This window comes from Lonchura striata, chromosome 3, assembly GCF_050655825.1.
Source record: "Lonchura striata isolate lonStrDom1 chromosome 3, ASM5065582v1, whole genome shotgun sequence".
In the NCBI taxonomy this organism is placed as follows: domain Eukaryota; kingdom Metazoa; phylum Chordata; class Aves; order Passeriformes; family Estrildidae; genus Lonchura; species Lonchura striata.
Genome location: NC_140705.1, coordinates 110,417,680 through 110,432,783, shown reverse-complemented (window position 1 = coordinate 110,432,783; position 15,104 = coordinate 110,417,680). Strand labels below are relative to the sequence as shown.

General features: G+C 37.1%; 1 protein-coding gene across 3 annotated transcripts in view; it reads left to right on the top strand.

Moving 5' to 3' along the window:
* Positions 1–15,104, top strand: part of TASP1 (taspase 1) — a 76,073-nt gene that overhangs the window by 40,574 nt on the left and 20,395 nt on the right. For all 3 annotated transcript variants that reach the window (XM_085576109.1, XM_077781855.2, XM_021527828.2), the window contains exon 11: positions 12,494–12,604. In XM_085576109.1, coding sequence (XP_085432235.1) covers positions 12,494–12,604 — 111 coding nt within the window. The remainder of the gene's footprint in view (positions 1–12,493; positions 12,605–15,104) is intronic.

The following is a 15,104-nucleotide window of genomic DNA, read 5'->3' as shown; positions in this document are numbered from 1 at the left end:
AAAAAGCTCCAAGATGAACAGTGCTTCTTAGCAGAATATCACCACTGTCCCTTGATGTAACTAAACCCAGACTAGACTGTATTTGTAGTAGTGATTATGCCCTCCTCTTGTAGGTTTCCAAATGGGTTTTGTGTTAACATTTTTTTTTAAAAATCAGCAACAAATGTAACTTGCATGTTATATATAAATAAAAAGTGTGTACGTGCACATTCATTTTGTTTCATTTTACATTCAGACATTTACACCTGTGTGTAAATGTATTTAAAAGATGTACATAAAAGAAACCTACAATCAGTTTAAATTTCTGTGGTTTTCACAATATAGCATTTTGTTGTTTTAATTTCACATATCTATTTATTTTAATTTTTCTTTGAGTCATAAATTTGTCACAAATATAATAGTTTCTACAGGGAATTTTTTCCATTTTGTGGGGAGGAGAAATAAAAGAATAAAATTAGACAGTGGTTACTGTGGGCATTGAGTAATATTTTATGTTTATTGTTACATGACTTCAGAGAATAGCTGACTCATCAAATCACATTTGGAATAAAAAAAAAAAATCTTGAATAAAAAGTTAAACTCAAATGTCTCATAAGATTTATCAAAAGTGTCCTCAAAATTATTTTGTATTAGTGTATGTTAAACAAAAAAATTTTAGTTGAATAATTCTTTGGAAAATAAAAGGTTTCTCTTTTGTGCTGATTTACACTTTTAAACTTCTTTTTAGTGATCACTGAGAATAGAAAGTTAAACCTTGAGAGTTTGTTATATCAGGCTTTATATTCAAGCATGAATGTATTCAAAGTGATTACCTTTGTAGAAACTTCTTTGTAAAAGGAAGTTTTAGTTTAAATGCCACAGTTAATAATATAGTAGGCTTTATTCTTGAACTTTTATTAATTTTCTTCTAAAATCCTCCAATTGAAGCTTCAATATCTTTCAGTACTTGCCTCATTAAAAAAAAGGCAGACTGGGGGAAGATGTCACCACACAAGTACTTAAAAGTAATTGCAAGTTCCTGTAGCTTTCTTTCAATGGTTGTGTATTATTTGAAGACAATCCTGGATTTTCTGTTGGCCCTGTAGCTGCTGGGAGGCTTCCTGCTTTTGCCTGTTCAGGAAAGGATTTGGTATTAGCTCTTAGGCCTTTTTAGCAAGTTGTTTCTTAAATAGTTTTGGCTGTTTTTATAATGTTATTATGCTGAATGTGCCAAAGGTGGTGGTTCTGTACTTGTTTGGGCATGACTTCAACTTTTTGCATGGTAATTTCATACCTCTAACAGTCACTTGACCATGTAGTTTGAACACAGTGTCTTTGGTGGTTTTTTTTTTTTTGTGGGGTTTTTTTTTTTTTTTTTGACTTTTCAAAAATTACTTCAAGGTTTACAAAATACAGCATATTGTAAAACTCATATTTTATGTTTGTAGTTTGACAGGGCCCAGGACAACTGAAATCAAAAGGTGGAGACTTTCTAAAAACACAGTGGGGGACATGGTGAATGGCTGTGAGGAATGACTGTGAGTTTAAGGGGCCCTAAATCCAAGGTTTATTCTGTGATTCTCAGTCTAAAATTCAGTTTCTATGTAAACAAGTAAAGCCTTTCTGATTTTTCTTTCCCATCAACTTTTGGAGACATTTTGATGTATAAACTCTGCATTATATTAAAATTAATATTTTGGTTGGGAACGAATGATTATGGGACTTTATTGGCCGCTGAAGGATAAACATTACAGGAATTTAAGTATGTCCAAACCAGTATTAAAATTCAAGAATCTCAAAGAATGCTGCACTTGTGTTGGGGGCACACCCAAGATACCTGGGCAACTTAACTAATAACAATGCAAGGACCATTCCGTGCAGGAATGGTGGAGACAGAGTGAAACTTGGTAAATGAGATGAGAATGACCAATGGCCTTTATTTAGTATAAATGTAATTAACAGATAAACTGTGTTTTGGATCAATGTAGTAGAAGCCAAATCTGTGGTATTTAAAAGCTTTTCCATGCATGTGTGCACACAGACACAAACAAAACAGGCTTCCTTTTAAGCACCCCCACCATCTCTCCACAAAAAGGGGCCAGAACACTTGTTAGGCTGCTTGGAACTCTTTAGTGGGTGGTTTTTTTTTTGCTGGTATACAAATGTAAAAACAGGAAGATGGGTATTATTTGGAGGGAAAACATTTGTGAACAAAACCCAGCCACAGGAGAAGCAATAGTTCATTTTTTGGCTGTACTTAAAGAAAAAAATTCCTGTTTTTTCCTGAGCATAATAAGAATCAAAGACTTTGTGCATATTCTTCTCATTCAAAATAATATCAAGTGTGACACTGAATCTCCTGCCCAGTTGGAATATTGTGAATATTCAATTCACTAACTGCCAAAAGTAATACTGCTGGTGTAAGAGTCAGGCTGTATTTTTCCCAGGAGATAAATTGAGAAATACTAATTCTCTTTGCATATGCACAACCTTAGCAATAACTATAAATATAAAATTACAGTAACAGCTAATGCAGGACATTTTGAAAATTATACACAAGTGGAATTTTTGAGTGGAAGTGTAGAGACTGAAAATGATGTCCTGTATTTCTTCCATCTTAACAACAGCAGGAAATGGAAAGCATACAAAGGATGGGTGTGTTTTGTGTCTAGGTACCAGCCATTGAGGCCAGCAAATATTGCATTTCTGAAGATAGAAGGTCCTGCATTATTTACAAAACACAGAAAGTCTGTGACACAAAGCTGCAAAATCTCCAGCTTTTACTAAAATTTATTTGAAGAGAGTATTTGATACAAGAAAGTCACATAGGTTATCCTAGGGAAATTTAAAATATGACCTAATTTATGATCCTAAAGAAGGAGTAGAAGCTTGACATACGTTGAAGGCATTCAGAAAATAAAGGATGCTAATGAACGTAATTTGGTTTCAGGACTGAGCCAGAATTGCATTGATAGTTGAGTTGGGAAGGTACAAGGGATGTCAGATTTCTGGAAATACCAGATTTATTTACGAGGTGTAGGTGAGGATTCTGTCTGGGAGAAGTCTTGTAGTGATGTCTTGCTCTTCTCTCCTGCACAGAATCCATTCTGGAATGGAATGAAAATCAGATAGAGAAAACAGCAGTGTTTCAGGAATACATGTACAAACATGTATTTATTCTATGTAAACTTCCTTGCCAGTTTCTTGTGTTGGTGAATTCACCAAGATCCTAGAAAACTGTTAAGGTCTCATGACAAAAGCAGTGGCCTCTGTTCTCATAAATGCATTTTAGAGATTAGATCAAAATTCTTTAAAAGCTGTGTTGGGTATACATTTGTGTACACAATACATCATTCCATGAAGGACAAATAGCACACTGTGTTTTGAAGAATCACAGAATTGTTTAGTGTGAAAGGAGCATCTGGAGGTCTAGTCCAACCCCCTGCTCAAGGAGGTTTCTCTTGTTTTTGATATCGACATCAATAAGGGAATATATAGGTTTAATTTTCCTTGCCTCACCTTTTGCTGCTCAAATTGTGTTCACATTTGTCGTTCTTTGCAGTCCATTGTGTGTTTTATGGGTGTTTTGCAGGCAGTGTGGGATGGGTATGTGGAATAGGATGGGATAGGAATGACACCTGTGCAGAGATTGCTGTAGTTGTTAAATTGTTTGTCAGCCAGCATTTTGGTCTCCTTATGGAAGCCACTGATCTGTAGATTCCTACTTGAAAACTCCTTTTGCAAACAAACTATAGTGATGTGCAAATCTACAGAGTAAATACTTTTCAGGGAAGCTTTAATGCAAATAAATTGACTTGTAATGCATAGCTTTGGCTTTGTGATTCCTTTTTGCTGAAGGCAGTAATGGCTGTGTTGGGATCCTTTGAATGAATACCTGGCCAGTGCTGTGTTGTAGAATCATGAAATAGTTTGGATTGGAAGGATGGATGGAGCCCCTCTGCCCTGGGCAGGGATACCTTCTCCTATGGACCAGCTTGCTCAAAGCTTCACTGAGCCTGGCCTCGAACACTTCCAGCAATGGGGCATCCACAGTTTTTCCAAGTGATGACAAAGCTTGCTTCAAACTTGCATGTGTTGTCAGCCCTTCTGGAACACACAAGTGCAGCATTGTCTGTGTGGCCTGTCCTGAGTCCAATGCCCAGAGGAATTTCATATGTAAATCTTATATCCTGTACAGATTGTTTGAGCTACACTATGTGAGATAGATGATATGATACAATTAATCTCTTTGTAGACACATGTATTATCTCTCAAAATCAGTCTGGTCCTGTAAGATTTGGGGAATAAGAGGTAATTTAATGAAGCAAATGGAGAAGAGTTATGTAATTGTTACCATGAAGCAGAGGGTAGGCTGGAGGAAGGGGAGGTCTATCTCCAGACAGATCAGTGTTTAGCTATGAAGTGAATGTTTCTGTCAAGAGTTCATTCAGCCCATGTGTCCAGATGCAGCTGGGAGGACTCAGTGCTGTGGCCTGTGAGCTAACTCAGCACCACCAGAGAAGTCTGGGAGAAGAGAGAGGAAGCTTGAAGCTTGAGAAATTATTTGTGGGAATGGTAGCACTGAGAAGCTAATCAGTTAAACACAGTACTGCAGTGTTCACAGCTGAGAATGGTTGTTTGAATTGCCTTTGGAAGGCTTGCTGGGAAGCAGAACTCGATGGATACAATGATCAGAGATGCCTCTTGAAATTCCAATTGGACTTGATGTTATAATATCTATTAGCTTGAAGGTGCACAGGCTTGTGGAAGCTGTAGCTTCCTGCAGGAGTCCCAGGGCTGGCTGAGCAGTGTTTTGTAAGCAGGGCCAGCAGCTGTGCAGCACCAGCCCTGCCCTGGACACTTGGTGCTGTCCTGTGCTGTGCCTTGTGCAAGTGGCTTGAAATAGGTGCAAGGATAGAATTGAAGATGGTGGCAGACTGAATTCCCTTTCTATGTCTTAAACACTTTTGTGGGATTTGAGAGTAAGAGGTTTTATACCTTTAGTTAGCAAACACGTAAGTTACTGTCATACTTTCTTCCCTGTGAGTTTTACATGACAGAAGTGATGTAATTTAGAGAAGGTATAGTGTGTTTTACAGAGATCACTAGCAGCAAAGATTCTGAGGAAGGCCTAAGCAAAAGTGTTTGCTTCCTTCTTTACAGCCTAACTGAAATTAATCTTTCAAAATATTTAAATGTAGTGAAGAATGTAAGAAGTATATCCCCTTTAAGGGACCTACGTTTTTAATTCATTCTAACCTCTCTTGGAGATACATCTGAATTTCTTTTTGTTCATAGTAACTCTAACAAAACGCTTTTAAAATCAATTATTTGCCATTTACCACTATTTAGAATGTACAGTGCCAAATGAATGAATCCTTATCTATCTAACAATTTTTTTTTCTTACCTGTAAAATTGTAGAAAACCTCAATGAGTTGTTTTTTTGGAGTGATTTTAGTTTATTTTTCCCATATTAAAAACTTAGAGACATGTTTTCCTTCCTTTCCTTAGAGAAGGTGCTTTAGATATGAGTGTGTCTGCATGTTGAATTTCTTTTGTTATCTTTGAAACCTGCCCAAATTTACTAAAGGTTCAACCTTTTGGAAAATTTCCATTGCATTTTCTTAGTTGATAAATCATCTAAGGATATTCTGTCTGCAGGAGGAATGTGCTCCACTGAGCCCTCTAGGATCAATGCTTTAGGAATTGGACAGAACTTTGTTTGCAGGTGTTTTTTCTGGCAGCAGGTCAGTAATTTAAAAATTCCCCCTGCTAGTATGAAGACAAGATACAGCAGCTGATAGGAGAAAAAAACCCCTAAAATTGTTACTTTAATACAACACTGTAGTGCATTCTGCTAGACTGCAGCATTTTGTCTTTTGAGAATTATGCATTACATTTTTTTCAATATGTATTTATTTGTATCAGTGTCTTGCCAACTAAATATTTTTATTGTACTGTATTTTGTTTTTTTTTTAAATCACTGCCATGCAAGGTTTTAGTCAGATCTTTCTAGAGATGCTGGAAATGAAGAGCAGAGCTTACTGAAATACAGGTTTCACAGTGTTTCCATTAGGCATAACTAGAAGTTGTCCAGGAAATAGAGCAGAAATAGTAGTTCTTTAACTTGTTAGCTGATACTTTAGGGACTACTATTGAACTGAAAATAACATCAAAGCTTAACAGGACAGAAACAACAGGGCCAGGTTAAGACTCTGCTGTGTAGAATAGATGATAAAATACAGATAACCTGTAACTTCTGTCTTTAGCTTCTGTAAAGCAAAAAGTCATACTTTGGCAGTGGAGTAAACTAGATGAATTTTTCCATTCTTGACTGTATATGAGTAATGCAAGTTTCCATTCTGTAGTCTTTTAAAACAAGTTCCAACTCGACAACTTTGTGTTGAGGTACTGTGTGTTTCATAGCTAGACAGGCTCCTGCAGCCTGTCAAAGCTCCATAAGCTCCCTGCTTGTGGCTTGCGGAAAGCAAACTCGATTTTCATTTCTCCTTCCATTCAACAGGAGCCGCTTTCATGTCTGAAAATTGGAAACGCGTGTTTTTCAGTGTGGTGCATGGATGTGTGTGTGCCCTCTGGCACACCTGTTTCTAATTTCCTGACTTGAAAGCATCTCCCATCAAAAGAAGCAGAAAAACAATTTCTCTCTGACATTCTCGCTTTGCACAAGGCCTTCCTTTCCTTTGCCATCTTGGTTCCATCGGAGGAGCATTATAAGATGCAGAGCACGCATTGTAGGGGATGTTCAGCTTATATTGTGTTGTGTTCTTTCTCCTCTTGTGGTTACTTCAAGCATTAGAAATCTTCTTGAGAAGTCAGTATGCTGAGGAAAAACCTAGAGATTTAATCCTCAGTTTCTTGCATGAAGCTCAAATGAAAGATCCGAGTCTGTAGCAAGTTAAGGTTTGTATAACCTGTGACTCGGTTAACAGGAAGATTAACATTTAAATGTTACAGCTGGGATTTCTTACCTTTTTTTCAGAATTATATGCAATGTAAGATAGTGTCTAATATAGTACCTAAAAGTTGAAGATGTTAACAATCTTAAAAAATAAAACAAAAACATCACAGCTCCTCCTTCCCCCTAGTAACATGGTTGTTATGGAAGTTGTGCATTGGGTAACTAGCAAAATTACTGCTGAAGTAGTAACTTGAGGGATTTACTAATACATCCAGAACAGCTAAATTAGAGTAGGATAACATAAGAAAAAGAGACTATGAAAAGAAAGGTTGTAGATTCCTAGACCGTTCTTGTGTAATTCTTGCAGTAATCAATGAGGAGTATTTGAATTGGAGGTAAATGTGTATTATTATCAGAAATTACACTTTTCAATACCCACAGAAAAGGGAAGTTCTGTTTCACTGTAGGTCTGCCTGGCACTTTGAAAGAAGCACTGCATCAAAACTGTATTGTGCCATGATCCAAGATACGTGTCTCTGAAAATCAGTGTTGGTGTTTCTGTATGATCTTAAGTGATTTTGTGTATGATCTTCAAATCATTTTCAGACAGGAATAGAAGCTTCTGGTTGAAGACAGGTTTTCTGGGATCCTTTAGAGTTTCATTTGGGTTTGTAGTTCATTTACAAAGTAACGGTGTTGTGGCTATTAAGCCTCATTCTCCTCTCCTTCCCTTGTCATAGGAATCTGTTGCTATCAGTGCCTGGAGCATTTAGGCATTTGTATATTCTCTCCCCTTAATCTAGGAAGCTAGAAACTTGCGTCAAAATATCTGTCTATTTCTGTTTATTTTTTTGTAGGATCTTTGAGTGGCTTGGGTTGGGAGGGACCCTAAAGATCAGACCTTAAAGTTCCTGCCATGGGCAGGCACCCCTTCCACTAGAACTAGTTGCTCAGGGCTCCATTGAGCTTGCCCATGAACACTTCCAGGGATGGCACATTCAGAACTTCCCTGGGCAACCAGTTCCAGTATCTCACCACCTTCATAGTAAAGCATTTCTTCCTGATATTTAATCTAAATCTACCCTCCCTTGCTGTAAAGACATTCCCCCTTGTCCTGTTACTATAGGCTCTTGTCTTGGATGCAGCACTGCAGGTGGGCTCTCACTTAAGCTGGGCAGTGGGGCAGAGTCCCCTCCCTCCTCTGCTGCCCATGGGGCTTTGGATGTAGCCTGGGATGTGGCTGGTTCTCTGGGCTGTGAGCACACACTCTCAGGTCATGTTGAGCATCTTGTCCACCAGAAAACCCGAAGTCCTCCTCAGGGCTGCTCTCAATCTGTTCTCCTCCAGCCTCTCCTTGTGATTTGGCGCTTCCCTTACCCTCCAATGCTGTAACCTCATTGTAGAAGGTCACCAAGTTTGTCAGGCATGATTTATCTAAATATTCTCTATAAACTCTTTGTTTTCTGTAGAAGCGTTTTTGCCTTTGCCAGAAGCAATCCTAAAGGAAGGCAGTTAATTGTACTTAGCCCTGCAAACATGGACTACAGCAGCTCCAGCAGTAGTTTTTTTGACAGCAGAGGAGCTGCAAGTAGACAACATAGTGTTTGCAGAATATTACTGTGTTAGGAAAATAATTTGTTTACTATATGAAAGTTATTTCAATGTGAAGCTCTAATTTAACCCAGTAAATTTTTCAAGGTAGTCATCTGCATTTGAGTCACTCATGTATGAAATCTTAGGGAAGCATTTGTCTGTCATTGCAAAATATTCATCTCTGACATAGAATGAGCTTCAGAATACTGAAGAAGTCATCATCATAATTGGGAAAGGATAGTAAAATGATTTTAACTGTGTTTACAGGAAAGTTACTAAAACAATGTATTTGAGACTTCAATGTAGAATTGAAAAACTTAGTGAGAGTCCCTCTTGGATTGGTTGTACTTGGTAGTACTATTTAGTGGAAGAAATGCCAAATGTATTAACACTTGCAGTTAAATGTAGTATGATGTGAGATAGTTAAGCAAATTAATCAGAATTACATTTTTGACTTGTCTGCATGATTTGGAAATGTGTTTAAGTAGTTTTCACTGGAATTGCTGTCTTGAGTCACGTTAATACAACTTTTTTGGAAGTTGACTACTGCTGGCAATTAGACTAAAGTGACTGGATCTATAAATTTGTACCCACGAGTTTATATTGTAAGTCATAAATCAGTTTTGATTGCTCTAGTAATGTATATGTTAATTTTGTGCCTAGTCCTAGTATTATCTACAGTTCAAGGCTATACAGACCTACAAATCTGCTAAACCTGCAAGAAATGTGGTTCTGACTTGAGATAATAGAAAGTGTAATTCTTTTTCTCAGCCTGTATCTGGTCAAAGTATGTGACACACTGCTCAGCTGGGTTTGTTTTTTTTTTTATTTCCTCAAAAATAGATGTTCCTACATCAAAAACTCCAGTAACAAATTTTTCTTTTGCAAATGGGGGAATTGTTTTCCTTAGTTATCTGTCCCTGCAGACTGCCAGCAAGCGATGTGCTGAAAGATTTTCACATATGCTGCCAGCAGCAGTCTGTAAGTCTGTTGCCTTACAGGTTGACATAAATATAACAAAAAGGAATGACTTTATCTGTGGGGATGTAGAGATATGTGATGTGTTAGTAGAATTTCAAAGCTGCTTTCCTTGTGGTTGATCCTTGATGGGGACATGGGCTGCAACTTTTCTTAACCCATACTGAGTTTTCTCTCTCTGAATTTTTTTTGAAGCAGACTTGATATTATGGGAACTTTTCAATAAAGTAATTCTCTCAGGGGGGAAATAATATTATATGTCATGCTAAAAAATGGCCATTTTTTTTTAATTCCAATTTAGGAAATACTTGAAAATTGTGAAGTAGTAACATCTGTTTTTATTACTTGATGCATTGAACATACATAGGCTCACTGATTTCTGTGTCTCATTTGTTTGATTCCTCTTCTAAGTCCCCTGCTTCTTATTCATATAGTTATATTTAAAGGTGTTACATGTTATATTTTAAAGGTACTAATGGGTTTTTTAAGAAAAAAAACAGCTTTCTCAGTTTTGGCCAGAGCATATGCCTGTTTAGTTTTATTCTTTACAGCAAAGCTTCATAGTGATTAAAGTTTCCTAGTTTTAAAAAAATTATGTCCATGTTGTGATCTGTGGGTAAAATATAGCTTGTGGGGTTTTTTCATACTCTTCATCTACCACTTTGGAATAAATAGTAGATAACTCACAGTTCTATTGTGGACAGAAGCTTCAGAGTGTGAGTATAATGAGGCAAATGAATAGACAAATCTGTAAGCAGTTGCTGAGGTTGCTGTATTTCATGAGCCTCCTGAAGATTATCTCCTGACCAGGACACTTCTCTCATTGAGAGCTTGACAGTCTTGATTTAAACACTTTTTCCCTTGTGCTCTCAAGAATTACTTCCCTTGTCTGTGTAACTGTTGTAGTATTTTTGCTCTTTCATTTTCCTCTAAATTTGTTACTGGATTTTACTCAGACTGTTTGCTATACAAAGAATTTTTTGTGTTTCAGTTGTGCCAATTGTATGTGGATTCAATGCCAAAGTGTCTCACTTGGAACAACTCAGTTTAGCTGAATTGTATTGATCAGGAGACACTTCCCATTAGCAGGGATGCATAACTGAAGACCAAGTTATTTTTGTGAAGATTGAACATAGCAGGATTTTGGGAAATGTGTACACAGTTTTTCAGCAATCTGATCTCTGGGCTGATTCTCTGACATCTAGTGCATCCATAGTGCTCCAGAGGGTGTTGTTTAATTTTGAAAATGAGGGGGGTAATTTTTTTTCCTTCTCTATTAGCAGTCTTTGAAGAACAGTGGAAACCCACTGTGCATTTAATGGGAAGGGTATAATTGTGTGTCAAGTAGCCAGAGAGGGAGATTCTTTGAGTAGGTTGCCATGTCAGGGTTTAAAATGGTGAGAAGAACTAGAAACCAGTCTGTGAGTTGTTGCAATACACAATGCTGGACCTGCCAACGTGTTTGTGCCCTGTTGTACCCACACCAGTCAATGCTCTAATCTCAGCATATGCACAGTGATGAGAGACTCAGCAGGCTGCACTGGAGCCACTTTGGGTTGGGTTTAATAATTAAATTTTAATTTATGCCACATCTAGGCTGGCTTCAGCCAGTATGTCTGTTCTGGATTTGTGCTTCCAGTAAAGTATGAGTTACCTGTGGAGACTGAACTGCCTTTGTCTGAAGCCAGCCTAGGTCTGATGTCTTACCAGCTCCACCTCCCTGACACTTGGAAGCAACTAGATTGTTTCCAGCCATAAATTTGTTTCTGGAGGCTGTGTAGGTGTATTTATGTATTCTGTACCTGAGCGAATAAGTCAAACTGTATTATAGCATTTTTTTTTAATTTATGATTCCAGTGCTTGCTTCATCTTGTTGTATTTAATGAGAAATATGCTAGAAATATTTATATATAATTGTGAATGGATTGTATCTGACGTCTTTCTGTGTATTCTGGTGTCTAATGCAGTCCTGATAAGTTACAAATCTGATCAAAATGTAGTCACAGATAGATGATTTGAGATCATTGTTACATTGCAACTCAACATTAGTTGTGGTTTTTTTCTTTCCTAATGGGATAACACAGTTCGCCTGGCTCTTGGTTAAACCTCTTCTAGCTGCTTTATCTGCTTCCCTGCCAGTCAGGAAAAATGTCAACAAACAGGAGGCATAAGCAGTGTAATGACCTTGGTCTATATGGAGAAGGTATCAGCCATGAATTTTCTGTCCAACAATCCCAGCTGGTCCAGTAAACACTCACGGTGCCATTTGGCTGCAGCTGTATGTCCCAAAGCACAGTACAGGAAGGGGAAAGTGTGTAGGAGAAAAGATAGCAGGTGTGAAAGTGTTCCTACAGAACAAGAGTAGCAGCAATGACCTGCTTGTTTCGCCAAAAATAGGTTTCAGAGGATATGTACAGAAAGCACTGAGGCAGTAAGTGATTCTTTCTAGAAGATTTTTAGTTTCTTAAGGACAAACCTTTAAAAATTAAAGGAATTTGTATTAGATTGACCAGCCACTCTGGCAAAAAAGCATGGCTGAATTAATGTATTCCTTTGTTGCAAAAAGGCTGAATCAGATGGACTACATAGAAGATTTTGCCATGCAAAAGAAGTTACTGTGTCACTGAGGTTGTTCTTGGTTTGAAATGTTGCATGCAAGCATCTTTCCTGAGAGAGTGATTAGTAAGAGGATTGTATCTGGATAAAGATGCTAAGTTAAAGACAGTGTTGCTTGTTTCTTCTTTCTGCACTTAATTTTTGTTTGGTTTATGGCTTTGTGGAGTCGAAATTTCGAGAAAGTTGTGAGAAAACCACTGACTTAATTGAATTTTTGAGTGACTTCATGTCAACCTTTTTAAAAAACAAATACGTGTGGCAGAAACTTGTCATTTGCATCGCTGTGAAGAAACTGTCATTATTTTGCATCATCTCAGCCAAATTAACATGATGATATAAATTAATTACCGGGTTTCTTCAAAGTGATATCTGTATTTTGACTATTCCCAATCTTAATATTTCTTTAGGTTGTGGCGAGCACCTTGTCCGGACCATACTGGCCAGAGAATGTTCTTGTGCTTTGCAAACAGAGGATGCCCACCAAGCTCTCCTAGAGACTATGCAAAACAAGTTTATTGGTAAGTATATGGCCCAAATTGCCTAAATGCAAGTTAGTTGAAAATGCAAGTAACTCTATCAAAGGTACTTACTCTTGTGATTTTTGTTGAAGCTTTGTGTTGCACTTGGCTTCTGATTTAGTCTTGTGTTACATCTGAAAAATGTTAAACTACAGAAGAATATATTACGAAATTTAAAGGCAAACCCTTGGAAATACCTCAATTGTTATGTGAGTCATAGAATACCCAGAGAGGTTTGAAGAAAGAATTTCCTGTCTGAATCATGGGCTGTGGTGTACAGTTGCACGCTTTAGAATTGATGGTTTAGGACCATTAGTAAAAATTATTCATCATGTTAACCCTTTTAAAAATAGTTGACCTCAAAACTATTTCATGTTCTAATTAAATGCTTTGGGCAGACAGATTCTGGTTTGCTATTTACATATATATGATACACATACATATATTTATTCTTAAAAAAGTGAAATATACTTTGTTAAAAAAAATTAATTTGATTTAAGAAAATTGTGTAATAGATCTTCAATTTCTTATAAATATAGATCTTGTTTTCTTTCCTCAAATCATAAGCAAAATATGAAAGTGGATTTTAAAATAACCATAAATTCTTGCCCCTTTGAAAATTTCAGTGAAGCTTCTGGCATATATGTTGACTTGCAGTGTTTTCATAACTCTTTAAAATTTTTCAAGCTTTAGGATCCACAGAAAATTTTTGTCATGAAAATTTCTTCTGGACAACATAATTCTTGTACACTGTGTTTCCAAAGCTCGTTTTGTGATACTTTAATTAGAACTGAAAAGGGGCATATACACACCTTTTGGGGTCCCAGGGACTAATGCCCTTGGTCTTGGCAAGCAGTGCATTGCAACTTCTTGATTTTTTTTTTTTTTTGAAGTGTTGAATCCACGTTAGATTCTGCTTCTGACATTTGACTTTTTTGAAGGGAAGTCACCTTTGCTTTGGAAAACTGAACTTGATAATCTGCTGCTGTACTGTGGTCATTTCTAGGTCTTGTTAGAGTGCAGAACACTCTGTGTGTTCCCCAAAAAGATTCTAATCCAAGCAGCAAAAATGTAGTTCTTTTGTATTTAATCACTCATTCCAGCGCAATAGTGGCACAAAATTAGGAGTTTGTGTACCCAAAAGAAGTGTTTAGGAAGGATGTTGTGATAGCTTGGCTAATTTGTAACCTGCTTTGCAGATGTTGTATGGGAGTGGCCTAACTTCAGGAAAGTCAGATCTCTAGTCCATGCTCTTAAAATTTATTCTGCTATTTGTTCTAAGAGTGCTAAAAGCAAGCCCAAATTTTATGTAGCCTTGTGCGATGTCATATTAATAAATGTACGCATACAAGATGGAAAGCTACTGATGAAGTAATTCACAGTGACTGGCTGATAAAAGCCCAAAATTTAAATTGTTTTAGTTAAAGGTGCCTTCTTTGAGTTGCTTTGAGTTTTATGGGTTTTCTTTGTTAGGTTTGGTAATGGTTACCAAAAAATGCAATTCTCATTTTGCTTGTTTAATGCAAACGTATTTTGCCACCACTTTGCATATTAAATGTTAACTGGCTCCTATGTGATATATGCATTGTGTTCTTTAGTGGAAATGTGAAAATGTTTCTGTTGGAGATAAAGGCATATTAAATGTTGCTGAAGAATTTGTTACAGCTGAACTGTCAATTGCAGAGAAAGAGTAGCTGCACAGACAGAGGTACCAGGATATCAGTGTGATGTGTTATTGCCTTGGGAAAACACTAAACCCAGCTAAACAGCAGAAAGAAAAGAGTGAGAGGATTAAATTAATGCTCTCCATGAAAAGAAAATTTGAAAAAAAAAAGTTTATATAACATTAATATAAATGGTTTGTAATTTCTTTTTAAAGTTTTAATTCAGGACAAGTCTGGCTTGTATTTTCAGAAACTTACCACTGCAGCTTCTGCTGCCTGACAGCAAGACTGTGTAGTATCTGCTCAGTTATACTCAGGGCAGTGCTGATGTGGGGCAAAAAGATACTGCCACCTTTGGTTTTTGTGTAGGTGAAGTGCTTGGTTTAGAAAACATAAAATCTAGTTTGTGCTCAGCTGTCCTGTGAATGAAGACTGATGGAGGAAAACATCAAAATCCAGATACATCCTGCTGGTTACATGTGAGGTAGTATTGAGTTTGTAGCTGGTAGAGAAATTCTGGTGATCTTGGCAATTCTGCAGATGGAATGCAAAGTTAGACATGGCAAATACAGTGCAACAGTTAAAAACATGCATCACACTTAAAAATGGTAGGTTTATACTAAATAGGTTTTTTTGCTGTGACTTTTCATAAGTGATGTGTTAGTTGATAGCACAGGATGTGTGGTATGGTGCAGAATTTCTTATTGTGAAACATCAGGATAAAACAGGGCAATAGATTTCTTGCTGATGGCATGGATGTTTCCCTTGCCTTCCTTAGAGCCCTGCTTTGTGGTCTTTCAAGCTGTCACCAGAATTATAATGGATCAAGGCATTGG